The sequence below is a fragment of the Eurosta solidaginis genome, chromosome 3 (assembly GCF_040869045.1).
Source record: "Eurosta solidaginis isolate ZX-2024a chromosome 3, ASM4086904v1, whole genome shotgun sequence".
Taxonomy (NCBI): domain Eukaryota; kingdom Metazoa; phylum Arthropoda; class Insecta; order Diptera; family Tephritidae; genus Eurosta; species Eurosta solidaginis.
Genome location: NC_090321.1, coordinates 177,028,804 through 177,048,309, shown reverse-complemented (window position 1 = coordinate 177,048,309; position 19,506 = coordinate 177,028,804). Strand labels below are relative to the sequence as shown.

The following is a 19,506-nucleotide window of genomic DNA, read 5'->3' as shown; positions in this document are numbered from 1 at the left end:
GTCTTTCATCGTCACAAATATATAGTTGTTTATTTTTCCTTTGAAGTCTAGTGTATTTTTTATGTTGTAACTCGAGTTTGGCATGACGTTTTTTAAGATATTCGCTATATATTTGCACAGGTTGTGTGTTGGAGATCCGAAGGCGGAACATATCGGCCTGAGTGGTGTTCCTTGCTTATGTGTTTTTGGAAGTCCATAAATCCGTGGCGGTAGTGCCGTGGTTGTAATGAGTTTATTTTTCTCGACTTTTGTGATTACATCCATTCTGTACATTTTATCCACTATGCTATTATTGATTAAGAAATGTTCATGTTTGTTTAATTTTTATATAATTTTTATAAATTGTATTTTTATTTTATGTTTCTGTAATTTGTTTATAGTTCAAAGCCCTGAAGACTGTTACCGTGTGTAACCGAAATATATTGGTAAATTGAAGGAAAACAATTTTTGGTGTATTAATACTAAAAAGTTGGACCTAAAGCCGGTTAAACAAATACCATATAAAACTTTTATTTTTTAAAAGCACATGTCCTACCAACTGCAACATTAAGCCAATCAAAATATCGAGAGCGTTTAAAATGAAGTTTGCATTTATTTCACTATAATTTTTATTAAATATACAAATATTATGTTTCCGCAATATGTATGTATGTATGTATGAGTATGTATGTATTACAATACAAATCATCAATTTATCTCTTCTCACTGTTTTTATAACGCACTTTCACCAAATCTAATGATGTTGTTATGGTCATTTTTACCACTTCACTTAATTTGTAGGTGTGCTTTTGTTTTCTTAATATTACTACAGCATTATTCAAAATATTTTGTTTGAGTTTTTTTTTTTTTTCAAGATAAAACTAATTTGTTTTTTCCTTATTTATTTATTTTAAATATGCTTGTATGCATTATGTAGTGTTTTTTTTTTGCTTTTTAATTTTTTTTTTTAATATACACAATCATATCTCTTGTAGTTACTTTCGATATAAAATTTCTTAAATATTAGCAAGAAACACAATAAAAACTCAAAACATTATTTTTAATAAATAATTTTTGATTTTAATATTTATATTAACAAGAAAAATTATTACTAAAACATATGTATGCATGTATGTGCATGCATATATGTATTTTATTTTATATTTTAATATACATACATAAATAATATTCAAGCCATATGCAACTGAGTATATGTACAATTACGGTAAAAAGAAAGCCGAGCAACCTGTTTTCCCTGTTACGGCGTTTCTATAGTCACTACAGCTGCGTAACGAAACTTTTTAATTATTGTGGTTAATATCGATAATTCCTTAACTAATTATGTGGTATTTTACGGCGACAAAGTTAGAAAATCCCCAGCAGTTGTCGTAAAATCAACTATATTTCATATAAGTAATAATTTTATCCTTGAAGAAAAAATTAATTTATTTGTCTAAAAAGAACTAATCACGCAAAATATGGAAAGCGTCAGCGGAGAACATTATAATGAATTATCCCTAAGAAGATTCTGGACGAAATATATTGAATAGGTGAATTTATTCACACGTTATTAAATTGGACGACCACGAAAGGCCACTGAACGTGTTAGTAGGAATATCGTCAGGATAGCTCCTCCGAATACATTTAAAATTGTTCCAGAAATTTTCGCGGAATTGAAGGATGGTATAAACACGAAAACTATAATATTGTTGGTCCGCCGTCACTTGAGTTAAAATAATTAGATGGTCCCTGGCTAGAATAAATCCAGCTTCTTAGCACAAAAATCCTTCCTCCCTACTAAGCTGCTATGGAATCGTAACATACGATCACGGACCGAAAACGGTTTTCACACAAGCGATAGAAATAAGGTTATCCAACTATTTAAAAAAATAGTAATATATTATGGATTTAGTGAGTACGCGTTGTCCCTAGTTCATATACATACTTCATTAATCCAATGCACCATTTCGGAGCTAAAGCGATTTAAAAGACGGCATTCGATCACGGATCGTATGTAACGATTCGGCCCTGTTTCTGCGAAAAAAGAAACTGGCCTCGGAGTAACTGGGGACTAGTCATATTCTCTGAATAGTGCGAAATAAATAAATTTAATCCAGTTTTGTAATGCGTGGTTTGCCCCAAAAATACAAAAATATGGATTAACAGATGCGTTCAGATTACTGTGCTCGACTAGCCCCAAACTATTGGTGAGATGCCGTCTTGAATGCTGTCCATGTAGGCGGCGGAATTAGTTTAACTCCCCATTAGCAAAATTTAAGCAACGTTCCACTCCATTATATACGGAGAATCCTTCACTGTTGCCTTAACGCAATTGTGACTCAATCTTCCAGATTTTTGAGACTTACCATGCATCGCGAACCTTAACTGAATAAAACTTATTTGCACTCATAAGAAAATATGAATAAAGACCAATCGTTCCCTGTCCAATTTATGTTTTTGTAATACCAGTTAGCGTGCGGGATCGCTTTTTTTTTGTAGAAAGTGGGTTCTTTTTTGACCATGGGCCATCAAATTATTTGTTCTCCAGAGACACTGTGCCGTTGCTATTGTAGTTTTCATATTTATATAATCCTTCAATTTCGCGGAAGTTTCTGGAGTAGTTTTAAATGTATTCAGAAGAGCCATGATGACGATATTCCTATCAACGCGTACATTGGGGTTTCGTGGACGCCCACTTCGAAAATGAGAGCATAAAGTCACCTATTCAATATATTTCGTCCATAATCTTTTTAAGAATATTTCATTGTGATGTACTCCGCCTACGATTTCCAAATTTTGCGTGGTTTGTCTTTTGTAGACAATTATGTTAATTTTTTCTTCAAGGATAAAACTATTACTTTTATGAAACATTTTTGCTTTTACTCGAGCTGCTAGGAACTTTCTAGCTTTTTCGCTTTAAGATATCACCTAATGAGTTAAGGAATTGTCGATGTTAATCACAATAACTAAAAAGTTTCGTTACGTAGCTGCAATGACCGTAGAAACGATGTAAAAGGGGAACACATTGTCGTCGGCTTTTTTTTATGACCGTAAGTGTAAGTATTTATAAGAGATGATATAAGAGCTATTCAAAATTTGAGAGATTGAGAGTTGAAAGAGTTTAAAAACAAAACACAAAAATTGATTTTGCCTACGCTGTTGAGCTGGTCATCTACTGAATGAAATATAAGATTCCAAAGAAATATATGTGTATATATATGTTTTTATTTTTGCTTATGAGTTTTACCTTAAAAACTAACTACAGACATAAGATTGTAAAAGGAGTAGGTAGTATATATATATACTATATACATATGTGTGTGTAGGTTTGGAAGTAAAAGAAAAAGGAGATTCCTAGCATCTGTGTACTATAAAATATTAAACGGTTGTTGCTAAAAAAAATTATAAACTACATAAATCGATATATATATATGTATGTATATTTGTGTAAAAACTGGGTTATAAAAATAAAATTTAATTTTAATTAAAAATATAATGAAATAACATATGAGTCATTCCATCAAAAATCGCCCAATGGACCAAATATACAATTTTTAAATGCATTATTTTTGCTTATGCAAAACTAAGGCAATTTTTTAAATTTCAAATTTTTATAGTATACGATTTCTTGTTTTCCAGCTTTTTAGATTTATTTTTGTAATATTTTTAGAAACGTGATCAAATATTGTTTCATACACGGGTCGGCGACATAATTAAAAACAAAACAAAATATTATCTAAAATTGTGAAATCTTTAATAAATTTTGCATAGCCTTGAAAGCAAATCAGCCCAATTCTAAACGAAAATTCCGTGCGAGTTTTTTCCCTTCTCACATTCCTCGTATTCTGAATAAAAATTCCTTGTGAGTTTTTTCACTTCTCCCTTTCCTCCTATTCTGAACAATATTCGAAAAAGCGGAAACCGGTTACGGGAGAAAAGTAGGTATTATGAATGTGAGTGAGAGGGAGATTTCTCCGCCATTTCTTAGGAGCTTTTTCACTTGTTAAATTAAAGGTAATGCATCAAAATAATTAAAGAAAAATGGTTCTTTTAAGAAAGAACTTTGTACAAATTTGTGCTAAAATATGTACATTTTAAGTCGAAAAGTATATCATAAGCAACGGAAGAGCTCTTGGTATATTTGATGCAGCCATCCAGAAATTGTGCAAGGATTTTTTAAGAAGGCTCTCGACTTGCCCGCCAGATAATTGCTTTGCTGAATGGAAGAAGACAACTCCAACGGATTTGTGTTATCCCGCCGTCTGCTTCTTCTTATGCTCCTTTGTCGATGTTGCTGTGGCACTAATTCATTACTAATTTTAGTCAATTCCATATGAAATGCAATATTGTGTATTGTTCATATTTTATTTCTAAATTTTAATCAAACTCGCAGCAATAATTAAACTTTTCAATTTCTTACACAAAAATAGAAATGCGCAACAAAATTTCAATTGGCAAAACAGCTGACTTCGAAAATTCGAATTTCCTAGTCCCCAATTATTCTTCTCCCTAGGCGAACAGAATTGGAGGAATTTTTCCGCGGGAATAAAAAAAATCCGCGAGAATATTTAGAATTGGTCTGAATATTACCAAACCGAAAATGGGCGATTCGGGATAGAATAAGCCTCAATTGCATGAGTTAGTAAACAAAAGCATACGTCACTTACTTAATATTTGTTTTTTTTCGATATGATTAATCAGGGCCGAATTATATGATATGAAAATAAATAAATGAGTAATGGAGTTAATTGGTGGTATTCTGAAATTGATTGTAGCTAAGTAAGAAGAGAAACAAAAAACTAATTGAGTAAATTATAATATAGATATGAGCACGAAAATAGCACTGAAAATTGTAAACAATCTTTGTCAGCTCTTTTCTTCTATATGTATTCGGTAGTTTTAGAATTTTTGGTAAACCTTTTTACGCAATTTTGTAGTCCAATATAAATTTTAGTCTAACAAAGTAAAATTCAGAAGTCTCGCGAATTTCGGAGAAAAAATTAATCAAAAATCATTAAAAACTTTAAAAGACTACAAAACGTGCTTTTGAAGATTTTTAATCATTTCTTAATTTTTTTCGAAATTCATTTTATTTTATCATCTCTAAGCCGATACTAAGCAGTCACTGGTATGTACATAAACAAATCAATCATTATGTCTACACATATGCACATACTGGCAGCGGAGAAGCAGCGGAGAGATACGCACAAACACATGCATATATCTGAGATACTCACAAAAGTATGCAATCATTGGTGGATTATTATTACTCACATATACACGCGCATATTGCTATGCGAGGAGCTATAAACGTGCATCTGTAGTTTATAGCTGGTAAGTTTATAGTTGGTAACTAAGTAGTAAATTCTAGAAGAAGAAACGCCTAGAAGTGTGCGAACGAGAAAACCGAAGAGTATAAAAGCCGCACAAGCTGAGGCATGAGTAATCAGTTTGATTTAACCACGCTATCAGTTGCGAAGTATAATTGTTATTGTGAAGTATTTTCAGAGTAGTCTAATAACGACCATTTTGCATTATTAAATATTGGAGTTATTTATTCAACAGTTTAGCGATACGAACTCAGTAGAAGGTGTAAAATAAGCGAAGTTTGCAATAAATTCGTTACAATATAGAACATAATAATAACCGATAAATTGTTTAATAATTTTTGCTGATATTTTCGTTTTTTGTACATATTTTTGCGAAATTTTTAAAGTTTGTTCAAGCATTTTGCAATAAAAAACTTTTTTTGACAGCGTATAGTTTGTGCATAAAAATAAAAAAAAAAATCTTTTTTGCTATACCATTTTACAAGCGTCCTACTTGATAAAAATTATCAAATTTTTTTCCAGTAGGGGGATAGTCAATTGTTCCTCAATAAACCATTAGCACAATACTTCCTGCACAGTTCTGAACACAATTTTTCAAGTTTTTGAGGTCCAACTGATTATTGCATACTTAGTACATTTCAAAACTAAAGGTGTTAGACGAGAATTTAATGGAAATTTTATTTAACAATGCTATTTGTGCTGTTCATATAAATTAGCTTTTGGCTTTTCTTGAGAGCTGGATACTAAGCTTAAGCAATATTACGGAGCTTTGAAAATTTTAACCATCGATATTTTTTTTAAATATTTAATAGATTTATCAACGAAATAGTCGAGCGAGTTTTCACTTTAAAAAGGTTCTGGAAACTGGTTCTCTATGCTTTGTTTGAGAGTGTTTAGAAATTACCAGTTGTACAAAAAATTTCAAACGTTATAAATTGTACTTCTAAAAATTATGTAAAAAAATAGAAAAAGAAGAAATAACAAATTTTATCAGTAATATTCTTTCATTTATTTTCGTTGTTTAGAAAAAATAAATTGCGTATGAGACAGGGTTGCGTGATTTTTATTTGAATTTGTTGTCATTGATAATGTAAGATCATCACCATACGTCGCAACCTCAGGTGTGCCTCAGGGAAGTGTCCTAGGTCCTCTTCTTTTCATTCTTTTTATAAATGACGTGAGTGTTTGTTTCAAGCAATGCAGTTATCTCCTCTACGCTGATGACTTAAAAATCTTTTTCAAAATTAAGAATGAAACCGATGTTCTCACTCTTCAATCAGAGTTAAATAATTTTAATGGCTGGTGCTGTAAAAACATGCTTGCACTTAATGCCAATAAGTGTTACTGCGTAACGTACTCAAAGGTATATAATAAGTTGATTTCAACTTATTACGTCAGTGATATGCCTTTAGTTAGGGTGAACAAAATCCGAGATCTGGGTATTGTATTCGATTCACCGTTTACATTTACTGAGCATAGGCATATTCCCTATTGCTCTTTATTAAGAGAAATGGATCTGAGTTTAAGGACCCATATACTGAAAAGCTATTGTACAATGCCTTTGTACAATCTAGGCTTGAATATGGTTCCATAATATGGAGTCCCTTTTATGAGGTACATAAGAAAAGGATTGAACGTGTACAAAAAATATTTATGAAATACTGTTTATCTGATATAAGATTTGATTTGCCCCTCCCCTCATATATCTAAAGGTGTAGGCTAATAAATCTGCATACGTTAGAGAGTAGAAGGTTATCTCATCGATAATATTTATCTACGACATTATTAATGGCAATATCGATTGTCCAATGCTTTTGGAGACTGAACTTTTACGTTCCATCACGGAATTTTCGGCAACATAACATGTTTTTTATTTATCAGTTTAAGTCTAATTATGCTCTAAATAGGCCGATCACGCGCGCCCTAATTGCCATCGACTCATTAAACAATGATCATTGTATTGATTTTTCCGTATCACGCTTTTGTTTTAAAAATGTGTTATTCTCTATATTATGTTAATTTTTTAACACTTTCTACTTATATATAAGAAATTTTTGTTAATCTAGTCCGTAAGATTATTGGAAATCATAGACTGAATAAAGAAATATGAAATATCAATGAATCACGAATCCAAAAATAAAATGTATTTTTTATTTGAAAATTTTTTCAAATCAAAGATATTTTTTATTTGATTCGGCATTCAAATAAAAAATAATTTTTATTTGTTATTTGATTCTTCAGCCAAATCGAATACTTTTTATTTTTTATTTGATTCGACATCCAAATAAAAAAATACATTCAAATAATAGATACTTTTTACTTGTGTTATTTGGTTCTTTAGCGAAATCAAAGACAAGTTTTTTTTCCGATTTTGGGCGCTATCTGAATGAAAGATATCTTATGCTTCTTCCTTGATACGTGTCACAAATAAGTGCGCGTGTGTATCAACTAATTTTGAGCTAAGTGTCACCTTTGTCCATCCTTAAAGGATTGACGGACTCCGATCAAAATTTGAACTGATGGAACTGTATCATATATTCCTGCAGCTTTTTGGGACTAGTTCGGCGATGTTGTTAATAATGTACTTAATGAAGACTTTCCTTTGTTATTAAATCCTTTGTTTTCAATCAAACTTCAAGTTCGCTTAATGTCCTTAATGACTTTTTTGCAGTAAACGAACTTTTTCTGAAATATAACACGGCTTTACCTTCCTCAGAGCCGGTTGAACGGTTATTATCGTTTGCAACTTTATTTTATTTACCAAAGTACATCCGGATGGCAGATGTACAATTTGAGAAAAGGGTGTTATATAAAGCAAATTCAAAACTGTTTGAAAAATCGTAAATTTTTACAAGCTCATCCACTACTAGTTCAAGATATTGAAATATTTTTGAATGCGATGTTATTTAATAATGTTTAGTACATGTTAATAAAACATATTTTCATCAACCACACTATACTAGAATTCTTTAGTATTATGAATGTATTGTTCATTCTACGGATAATGTACGACACTAGTCCCCAGTTCTTTTTGAAGGATTTTTTCGGGTAAGAAACGGTATCCTCTTAGTAGAAATGAAGACACTTCAACTAGGTATACGAACAGAATTTTGTTCCTTCCGACAGTCCGCTACTGCGCCACATGACGAGTTATGGCATCTCGTATATGAATTGATAATTTTGTTCCATAGAGTATGTGTAAAATGGGAAGTTTTCAGTTTATGTTGTTTTTCCATTAAAAAGAGTTCTACGTGACCTGTTGTAGGAAGATTGAGGTAAAGAATCAAGAGTTTAATAAAACACAATCCCAAGCTATGTATAGCAGTCATCCAGTCTGCCAATTATTGGAAAATGACCAACTTCAGTCTTGATTTCTTTTAAGTTCCATATAAAAGCATAGGATTTTTTGCGTTGTACGAAAATGGCGTGTTCTTGTATTTTGAAATCCGATAACCTCGCAAAATCTCAGGCCCAATAGAATTTTTCTGATTTTTACTTAGGCCTGATCAGCCTAGCCAAGCTGTGGAGCATAATCAGCTCGTGAGCGCCTAAAGCTTCTTTTGGCTAGAGGGATCAGAGGCCAGAGAGCTCGCCAAGAACATATACTATAGTGGTCTTATCCGGTTGGTTCCGACACAGTTCTAATCAGAAAGCAATATATATAAATACATAAATAGATTGCGATCATCATCATGATTATTTCCGTATTTTTATCGGTGGGTCTATCTCTTCCCCTTTAAGAACTTACAATTTTGAGATTCGGACCAAACTTAATGTAACACTCCATTTGCATGAAAGATGTAAAAAGTATCTTTGATTTGGCTGAGAAACCAAATCACAAATAAAAAGTATCTTTGATTTGGCTGAAGAATCAAATAACAAATAAAAAATATTTTTGTCTGGACCATTGTACAGGTTTACAAGTATGATATGTTTGAGAAGGAAACAATTCCTTTCTCTTTCTAACACACTGCCGTTTGACGCTTCGGTCAGTATCAAACTAGTGTGGAACCCAGTGGAACCTGCGTGCACCATGAGTTTGACACTGAACAAAGTGTCAAAATTACCGGGGTTGCTGTCGTCGAAAGCGACGCAGGGAAACAAAAAAGGACCGGAAAATCAGATATGGGTTGCTGTGATGGTAAATTTTTTTAAACGAATTTAGTATGAACATGTAAAGTGCACCTATATGGGTACTACAGAAAATTATACAAAGGTCTTCAATTGGGGTATCTGAGGACACGTAGTTATTCCAGCATTAAGAATACAAACACGGGTGCTAAGTTTTTCTACCCGTCCAAAAGTTCTCCTCGAAAAACAATTTGAAACCGTGGTCGACTGCAATAGCCCGTCCAAAAATGTGGAAAGAGATATTAAAAGACGCGTTTTGTCCTGGTATCAATAATCCAAAGGCGAAAAAGTCATCGAATTATTGGAAGCGAGGCAAAAACGCGTTTAATAATACCTCCCCCGACGGTTTTGGTCGTGTTTTAGGAATCGTCACCGGTAATAAAGTATCACAATTTGTTAACTAAAATGGTCCAAAACATATGGATTTTAAGGAGAGATGTAATTAAGTGTTCGTTTGAAAATAAGTAAGGGTATTTCTTTGTAAATGTACATTTAAATTTCTACGCAGTTTTCGTTAGCGGCTACTACACTTTTTTTGTACCTATGAAGTACAACAATGCCAAATAGCATCCACAAAAAAAAACGAACAAGAACAAGCATTTTTATCAGGTGGCGTGGCTGTGTGTGTGCGTGCTTCTACATATCCTACTTGTAAACCTTTACAATGATTTGGACGCCGAGTAAATAAAAAATAAAAAGTATCTTTGATTCGCCTGAAGAATCAAATAACAAATATTTTTTATTTGGATGCCGAATCAAATAAAAAATAAGAAGTATCTTTGATTTGAAGTTGGATTTTAAATCAAAAAGGATTTAGGATCACGCAACCCTGGTATGCGATTTTCAACCAATTTCAAAAACGTTCGAAGAGTGAAAAAAAATCGACATGAAAAGTTGGAAATTTTTTTTTCACTAAGCGGTTGTCTGTATATCTAAAATATTTATGAAGATTTTTACAAATGAGATTACATAGTCTAACTTAAGAAGCATTATTTAAATTTGCGCAAATAACAGCAAGTAGCAAAAAATAACTGACACAATTTGCGAATCACTTTTTCTCCTATTTTTTATTCGCAGGTCTATAGAATTATATGCTATACCAAGAAAGGGTTTATTCGGGCAAATTTTGAGTAACTTCTAGTTAAAAATTATGTTTTTTGTGAGCACTTGTTGTACTTTTCGTTGGAGTAGCGGTGTAAAATAATACTAATAAAAAGTAGAAGACAACAACTTTTTACTTCAATATGAACGGATGACAGTAAAAAGCAAGGTGATACGGGGCTGAAAAAGGCTGGAAAAGGGAGAAAACTTATAGTAAATGCATTAGAGGGAAATCTACTTTTTACGACTTCAAATATAAGTTTGTTTTTTACTTCCAGCCTTGCATATAAAAAACACAAATTGTGTCTCTTCTCTCTTATTTAAAATCAAGGTATATGTAAACAGGATTAGGTCATTTATACAAAAACACAATTTTTGATTATCAAAGTCAGCCGATGAAGCCAGTACACAATCTGTTCCATTTTTGGACTTATTATTTTTAAATGAAATCCAAGTATAGCCAGAACAAGAAAATGACAGCAAAAATTTAACAGTCAAAATGTGTTTAACAGTCTTCAGAAAAATTTCCAAAGTTCCTGCGTACTCAGTTTTCTAATACAATCAATTTTAGTCGAAGAAAGTACAAGGGTGTTTCAGAAAGTATGTTAAAAATTAATGCAAAATTTTCCGAGATTTCAAACTTGTACTATCTTAGAATAAAATTGCTTTCACTACAACAAAAAAAATTTCGAAATTTTAACGAAGGTTTTTTAACACCATGAAATTTCAGGTTTTTTTCGGAAACGTTTTTAAAGTTGATTTGCGTAGTATAATTTTTTAGTGTTTTCTAAGATCAACGAAAATAAATTAAAGAATAAAATAACTGAAAAATTGTGATAATAATCTTTGTTGCTATTTTCACATTAATTGTGTATTTAGACTAGATATGGTGCTTTTTGAAAATCCCAAGAAAGTTACTTGGTGTATAGTGCTCGAGTACCTTCAAAATAATAAAAAAAACATAATTTAGGATAACGAATGCTCAAATACCGCCAAAATATAAATAGATATTAGGAAAAAAACCAGTAGTACTAATAATAATAAAATTGGTTATAAAACTAAATATAAACAATGATGAAAAAATGTTAGATAAATGTTAAACAGTAAAAGTGTATAAGTGTACAATGATGTATGGATTATGCTTTTCTGTATATATATACAATATCTACTTATTTGCTTAAAATTATATATCTATCTGCAACTATTTACGTATGTACATGAGGGCGTGTCATTTTAAATTTTTTTCCTAACTGTGAATTTAATATACTACATACCGAACTGTATGCTAAGGAGAAATTCAAAGAGAAATGTCACGAGCATGACCCCCAGCGGGTTAGAGGGTCAGAATATACCCGCCTGTCGTAAGAGGCGACTAAAATACCAGATTGAAGGGGCTGTGTAGCGTAACCCTTCAGGTTGCCAGCGCAATATACAGCTTCTCCAAACCCAATTGTCAACCTCACCTATCCGCGGCGAATCCTGTTACACTAACAGACGAGGCTCTGCCGACCCCAAGCTCCTCATGGAACTTGGGGGTGGGGAGGGAGGGATGGCCTGAAGGTTTAATGTGGCCAATCGTTTCCGAGATGGCCGGGCTAGCACCTTAATGGTGCTGTGTTACCGGAGCGTACCGGATCTTTATTCGGCAAATGACCATCACATCGATAACACTCCCCAACAACAACAACGAACATGAAAGCGACATGCAAAGATGCTTTATTTTCTCTTAAATGTAGGAGTATGAGGAGCCACGAACATTTTAAAAAATTTTATCAAATTTGTATCTCGTAGAATAAAAACAATCTTTTTGCCAGGTTTAAGGATTTGTGTATTATTTGCTCATGACTTAAATATTTTTCGAAATTTTCGATGTCTAGAAGTGGGCATGGTTATCTTTCGATTTCGCACATATTCAATAAAGAATTTATTCAGGTTCTAACCTCGTGTACAAAATTTGGTAAAGGTTTCTTCATTTTTGTTCAATTACTTGGACTTGGTTGGTGTAGTCGAAAGCTTTTTCCACAGTGAAAATTTTAATACATGAAAGTCTATCTTGACTCTTTCAACTTTAATATAACACCCAAAAAATGACACATCCTGATACATAAATGAATATATGGTTTATATAAATAATTCAACTTATATTCTAGAGGCGCGTGTACTTGTCTTTAGTACCTTTTAATCTATTCTATTTCATGCATTTGTGAATTCGTAATTTTTTTAACGTTCACAATACAACTGTCCTGCTTTTTAGCTAATTCACTAAAGGAATATAGCTTCATATTTGAGCTGCAAGTGTGGCTACTCCTTTTTTATATGTGAGTGTAAGTATGTAAATATCTACTTCCTTATGCACAAACATGTGGATCATTTCGCGCACCAATCCAATACCATTTGGCTTTTTCAATACGAATGACAACCGCGATCTGCCTACTGTCAAAAAGAATAGACAAAAATCTGCATAAACTGTTTATGGACGCTAATATTGAAATGCTGCATACATCAATTTTTCGAAACAAACTCAAAGTTTCAGAAGTGTTTAAAACATTTTGACTAAGAATTTTCAGGACTTTTTGAGTATGCAGTTTTGTAGACACTGCACAAAAACTTCGGACTTTTCCCGATACCGCTTTTGAAATTGATTTGCAATTTTCGTTAAAGATTCATTCAAAAATTAACAGGAAAAAACGCGAATATGGTGCCGTTTTTGTATCTACAATCCACTTAGATATTTGATGTTGACAGCACCGTAGCACAGAGGTTCGTATTTCAGCTATTAAGCACAACTCGTTTTGTAGCGAACTATTGCGGCTAAATGGGTCTAATTCTCATTTGCGCCTAACCTAGAGAGTTGCAAGCACGCATACATACAAGTGAAGCTAATATAAACGTGTTAAAAATAGTTTTTGCTGCTATTTTCGTGTTTGCCACTGTAAATGAGAAGAAAATAAAGTTGTTTCATCTCATCTAAAATTTTTAGGGTTTTCCGTCCGCAAAAGAGAAACCAAAAACAGGAATAAATAAATAAAAAAATTAATACAAGACGCGATATACCTCCGAAGGCATTAAGGCTGAGCTTCACTTACAATTTAGCCTCGTGTTCGAGGGACGAATTGTTTCTTAATTTTTGATGTTCCTTTGGTCAGGACTTGAACCCGGCACACCATGGCGACCGCCGTTACATTAACAAAAATAGTCACAGGCAAAATAAAAATACGTAAGAAAAATTCACAATTTACAAGTCCTTCGATGAATGGCAGTTGAATTTCTTAAACCAGTATAAAAAATTGTAAAAGAAATTTTGGAGGAGTCTTTCAATTAGTACTAAAAAAAAAACTTAAAATTACAAATACACAACGTGAAAATTAAATGGTGCCACTTTGGTGCGGAATGTCCCATACGCAAGTACTGATTTATGCATGAATGGTTGCTGTCTGCATGTATGCATATATATTCATTACAAGCTAACTGAGTTTTTTGGTTTTTATATATTTACATAATTTGTATTTTATTTCTTAATATAATTTTAAGTATGTATATGCATATGTATGTATGTTTATATTATGTATTTAGTTTTATTATCTCATTCATTCCGTGCATATAGGATGTTACTGGTTTTTACTGGAGCGTGTGTATTGGTCACACGATTCGAAAATAATAATATAATATGAAGTACATATACATACATATATTATACAGAAAGTTTAGTTTTCGTTTTCTTATTATTTATGTATGCATGTATTTCGATAAATAAATTTTTTTTTTCAATTTTCACTTTTTTTTTTATTTCACTGCTTTTGAAAAAAAAAATATTGTTGGGCACTTTTCAAAAGCGGAAATCTTATTTTTCAAACCGCCTATGTGACATTTTACACGAAAATTGTCTTTGTAGCCTTTTAAGCCCTAACTTGTGTAAGTATTTATTTATGTATCTATTTTGCTTCCGCACCGTATACCAATTACTATATTTTTTTACATACGTATATTAAGAATATCTTTATTGTTATTATGTTTTTCAATTTTAGTGTTTTTTTTGTAAAATAACGTTTTTGTAATATGTTTACAACTTTTTAGCTTTCTCTTAGTAGAAATGTACGCCTCTTAGTTGTTTTAATTGTCGCATAAGTATGTGGCGCTACTAATACTTCTTCCCTCACCCATACCACTTTCGCTTCCACTACCTGTAGCTACTTTTGTAGCAGTTTGGGTTGAATTTGTGCCAAGAGCGCTTAGTGCATGCCACCAAGCTGAATGCGTTGGCTGATGATGTGCAGTAGCAAAGTTTTGAAGTTGATGATGATGCAACGATCGTTGTGTATGCGTTGTATGTGCTTCATTCGGCATTTTATAATTGTGATAATGTTTAAAATTTGGCTGCGCTGGCGATAATTGGTGTTGTAATTGCGGTGAAAAAGCATAAACGTTTAAATCGCTACTATGCCCACTATAAAGTTGCTGCTGTTGTTCACCTCTTGCAATCATCATTCCCTCATTAACTGATACGTCCTACTTCAGATGTCAATCATTTTTAACTGGAAAATAGACTAGGTCCGATTGTTGCGGGTGTTGTGAATGCAATTGCTGTTGATGTTGTATGTGATGCATATAATCACTAATTGGTGGCAATACAGTTTTTTGTTCATCACCGCCACCACTACTGCCCATAAGCATTGAGGGATGATGATAACCACCACCGCCCACACTACGCTCATAGATGCTTGCATGTGGTGGTGGTGGCGGCAGCAAATGCGGTGCCAGTGGATGGTGTGCAGTTGGTGCTAGTGGATGATGGGCATTTAACGTATGTGGTGCTGCATGAGGATGATAGGGTTGGAAGCTATTCTTTTGCTGTTGTTCTGATGCAAGTTCTGCAAGACTATGATGATGTGAAGGCAGATGATGGTGATGATGTGCAGCTGCAGCTGCGGCAGCAGCAGCAGCAGCCGCGCTTGTCTCATACAGAGACGAACCACTAGGTGTGCCATATAGACTTGAATGACGAATTAAGCCGGTTGTGCCGTAGTTACTGGCGGCAGCTGCAGCAGCTGCTGCGGCGGCGCTGTGATGTTGTTGGGTGTGATGTGTATGTGAGTGTGGATGGGTTTGTTGTTGATGATGCGTTGAAAGCGCATGTTGCGGATGCTGTGTATGCTGTTGTTGTTGGTGTCCAGCAAGTGAATTTTGTTGAATCTGTTGTTGTTGTTGTTGTTGCTGTGATTGCGATTGTGATACACCCATTTGGGCAGCGCCTGGCTGCATTAAATCAAAATTATACTCCATTGAAGCAGGATTTGTTTCTATGAGATTCGTTAGTATACTGCCAATATTATTGTAATTATGTGGATCACCACCACCGCTACTGCCACCAATATTTACGCCGACGCCGCCAGCACTACCAACTGTACCGCCAGAGGGTCCTGCTTGTGGGCTTCCTTGAGTGTGTTGTTGTTGGGGTTGTTGTTGCTGTTGCTGCTGCTGCTGCTGCTGCTGTGCACCACTACCAAACATCATCGTAGATGTAGTAGATCCAGGCGATGGCCACATGTTCTGTAAATGAAAAACCAAAATATTAATAATATATTTCAACTAAATATTATATGGGCGAGTCCCAAACAAGGTCCACCACGAACAGAAAATAATAACCGGTCTGACTCTATTTTATCACTTCATATTAAAAGTTAAATTAGTGTATGATATGGGTTATATCCTGGACAGATAAATATAATTAAAAAAGGCTCCTTCCGCTTTTAAATTTGCCCCATTTCACCAATAAAATGTAACGCCATTTCTTTGAATAGTTACGTTGTTCAAGCCAGATCCACAATATAACGGCAATTTAAAAGTATAAGAAACTTTGAAAAATTGAATTTTTATGGATTATGCCCTTATCGCGTCCGTTACCAAAAAAAAAATGAATTTTTCTAATAAGCAAAGTAAACGTGTGCTTCATATATAAACGTTTTTCTGATGTTAAATAGCCCAGTGCACTTCTTTAAAATAAATAACATAATTTTTTCCTGTACACTCGAGTAATGTATTTTGTTCCTGTCTCAGACTCAGCAAACATTGTCCTACCCAAGCTTTGGGGGTTCCTTTAAAATTTACATATAATATAGATTTAAAATAAATTTATTTTTTCTCAATATTTACTGCATAACCAAAAACAACATAATTATTTTTTGAAATGAAATTAAACGTGGTTTTGCTATATAATAATAACGATAAAGTGTTTTTTCCTAAAGCTTCAGAATTTCATAGCAAAAAAGACCAATAAATATAATTTATTTAAATTAATTTACCTGGAAGCTCATAAGTTCACCACCCATTGGAGATTCTTGCTTACTTCTGGAATTGCTCGCAACAGCAGACTGCTGTGGTTGTTGTTGTTGCTGCTGTTGTTGTTGTGAGAGTGAGTTTGGTGTTGTAGCTCCTGTAGTACTGCCATTAGCGCCAACATTCATGGGAAGCCCAAGGAAGTCGGGTGCATCAACAATATAAAATTTGGTGGGATTATCTTTTAGCTCACCACCACCTGGTGCAGCAGCAACCGCCTGTTGCGGTTGTTGTTGCTGTTGTAGTTGGGGAGGTGTTTGCTGTTGCTGTGGCTGGGATTGTTGTGTGTTAGCAACGCCAGTAATTGCATTCGCCCCAAAGCCCATATTAGCCGCCCAAGCCGACTCATTCGTTTGCTGCTGAAGGGCAGTATATTGTTGCTGCTGTTGTTGTTGATGCTGAACTGGCGATTGTTGGGGCTGTGGTGATTGTAAACGACCACGTTGTGGTGAATGTGATGGTTGATGATGTTGTTGCTGCAATTGTTGTGTAGGTGTGGGATGATGATGTGGAGAACGTTGTTGATTGTGACGATGTTGTTGTTGCTGCTGTTGTTGTTGTTGTTGCTGCTGTAATTGATGATGATGCAGCATCTGCTGATGATGGTGCAATTGCTGATGTGTTGGCGGCATGTGATGTGGTGATGTGAAATGTTGTTGTTGCTGTTGTTGTTGAGGGCTTTGCGGTGTATGACTGCGCAAATGTTGCTGCTGCTGTTGTTGTTGCACCACAGCTGCGGTTGCAGCAGCTTGTTGCTGCTGATGGTGCTGCTGCTGATATTGATTAATCAATTGATGTTGTTGGTATGCGCTGGCACTACTTGGCCCCGGAGCTGAATTATGATTGGGATCAAAGTGAAACTCTTGACCGCCCGTTAGACTGCCAACACTCGGTGCAGCACCGGGTTGACCATAGGTATTTATACGTGATATCAAACTATTGCCAGGGGCATTTGCACCACTTACCGAGCCATCTGGTGTTGTGTTCCTTGGGGTGCTAGATGTGTTGGGAGTGCGACGCTGTGATGGCGGGGGCGTTGGTCGTTGTTGTTGTAATTGTTGTTGTTGTTGTGCAAGATGTGCCGATCCTGCAGCTGCAGGAGTGCAATGTTTGGTTGGTGCCGTCTGTGCCAAAGTTTGTTGCGACTGTTGCTGTGGCTGTTGTTGTTGTTGGGTCTGATGTCCAATCAGCTTTTCGGCACTAAAACTTTGATTGTACACGGAATTTTGTTGAGACGATTCGTTTGTTGATAGCGAATGCTGTGATGCCGATGCTGTTGAAGATTGTGAGCTGCTATTGCTAATTAATGATGCATTAAATGGATCTGGTTGTGATGTGCCTGGTGTAGTGGAAAGTGGTGGTGGCGTTGAAACGCTTGTAACTCCCCTTTGCAGTGATTGCTGTTGTTGCGGGGGATTCTGTAGTTGGGCTTGCTGCTGCTGTTGCTGTTTTGCTTTGCTCGTTCTTTTGGCAATTTTCGCAGGTGGAGGACCGGGCATATCTGATGATGATGCCATTTCTATTACAGAGGAGGATAAAGACAAAAAAATCGTTTAACAATAAGTTAAAGAACTTAATTTACCAAGCACGTGAGGCATATAATACAATTCAAAGTAGTCATTCTCTTCAAGGCTTTCTGCCGTATCGATACTTATTAGAGCCCTTACGTACAGTCGAATATCCGGCAAATCCGATATTGAACATTCGAACATAAACTCATGTTACCAAATATTTATTTTGGTACAATAATCACAATTTCAATATTTTACGAATTTTCTACTATTTTCTACTGCTAGGGTAATCACAGTTCAGTGGCTAAGTTAACATCTGGTATTTTTACCACGGACTCAATTTAATTATTATTTGAAATTTTGAATCTGAAAACGTTGGTTTGTAAAAATTTTCAAACGAAAATACAAGATATTTTTTAAAATAATAGTTATGAGTATGGCCCGGATTTCTATGCAGTTGCATATTTTTTTGGTAAGTCACAGGAACTTAAAGAATATGCGATTTTTCGAATCAAGAAATAAGTGTAAAAATAGGATTGATTGGTTAGTTTATATTTTTGCATATTTTGTCTTTAATGCATATATTTGCATATTTTTTCATAAAGGTATATTTTGTCGCATATTTTTTATATTTCGTGAATTTCAGTTAAATACATTTCAAGATTAGTTGGCTACCTTATCGAACACATGTTTTTAGACCAATAATGCTTTTGCCAATGCGTATGTGTATATAGTTAGTCTATACTACAGTCTGTGTGTATTACAATATGGGTAGCGAGAATGAGAGCGAACTATATGTTTCTGCGTACACCTGTACGATTTGTACATATGTATGTACATAAATACTTTTATATTTGAATTTAAACGATGCTCGCGTCCAGTGTCACTGGTATAAATATTTTATGTTCTGCGATTCGTTTTCTTATTTATCTTCTTTTTGCACAAAAAATTGTTGTACATTCAGAAATTTTTTAAAAATACCTGAAACTACTTTGGCTGGAACTCTATCAAAATGTGTGAACGAATATAAAGAGAAATTCGAAACCGATGGAGGAAATTTATTTTGCAAAATTTGCAATAAGAGTTAGCTGTGCAAAAAAGTTTCAAGTTGATCAGCACAT

General features: G+C 34.1%; 1 protein-coding gene across 3 annotated transcripts in view; it reads right to left on the bottom strand.

Moving 5' to 3' along the window:
* Positions 1 to 572: 572 nt before the first annotated feature.
* LOC137244677 (uncharacterized) overlaps positions 573 to 19,506 on the bottom strand; it is a 164,803-nt gene continuing 145,869 nt past the window's right edge. For all 3 annotated transcript variants that reach the window (XM_067774034.1, XM_067774035.1, XM_067774036.1), the window contains exons 8-9: positions 16,841 to 18,393; positions 573 to 16,088 (exon numbers count right to left, since the gene is read on the bottom strand). In XM_067774034.1, the coding sequence (XP_067630135.1) occupies positions 15,060 to 16,088; positions 16,841 to 18,393 (2,582 nt within the window). In that variant the 3' untranslated portion in view covers positions 573 to 15,059. The remainder of the gene's footprint in view (positions 16,089 to 16,840; positions 18,394 to 19,506) is intronic.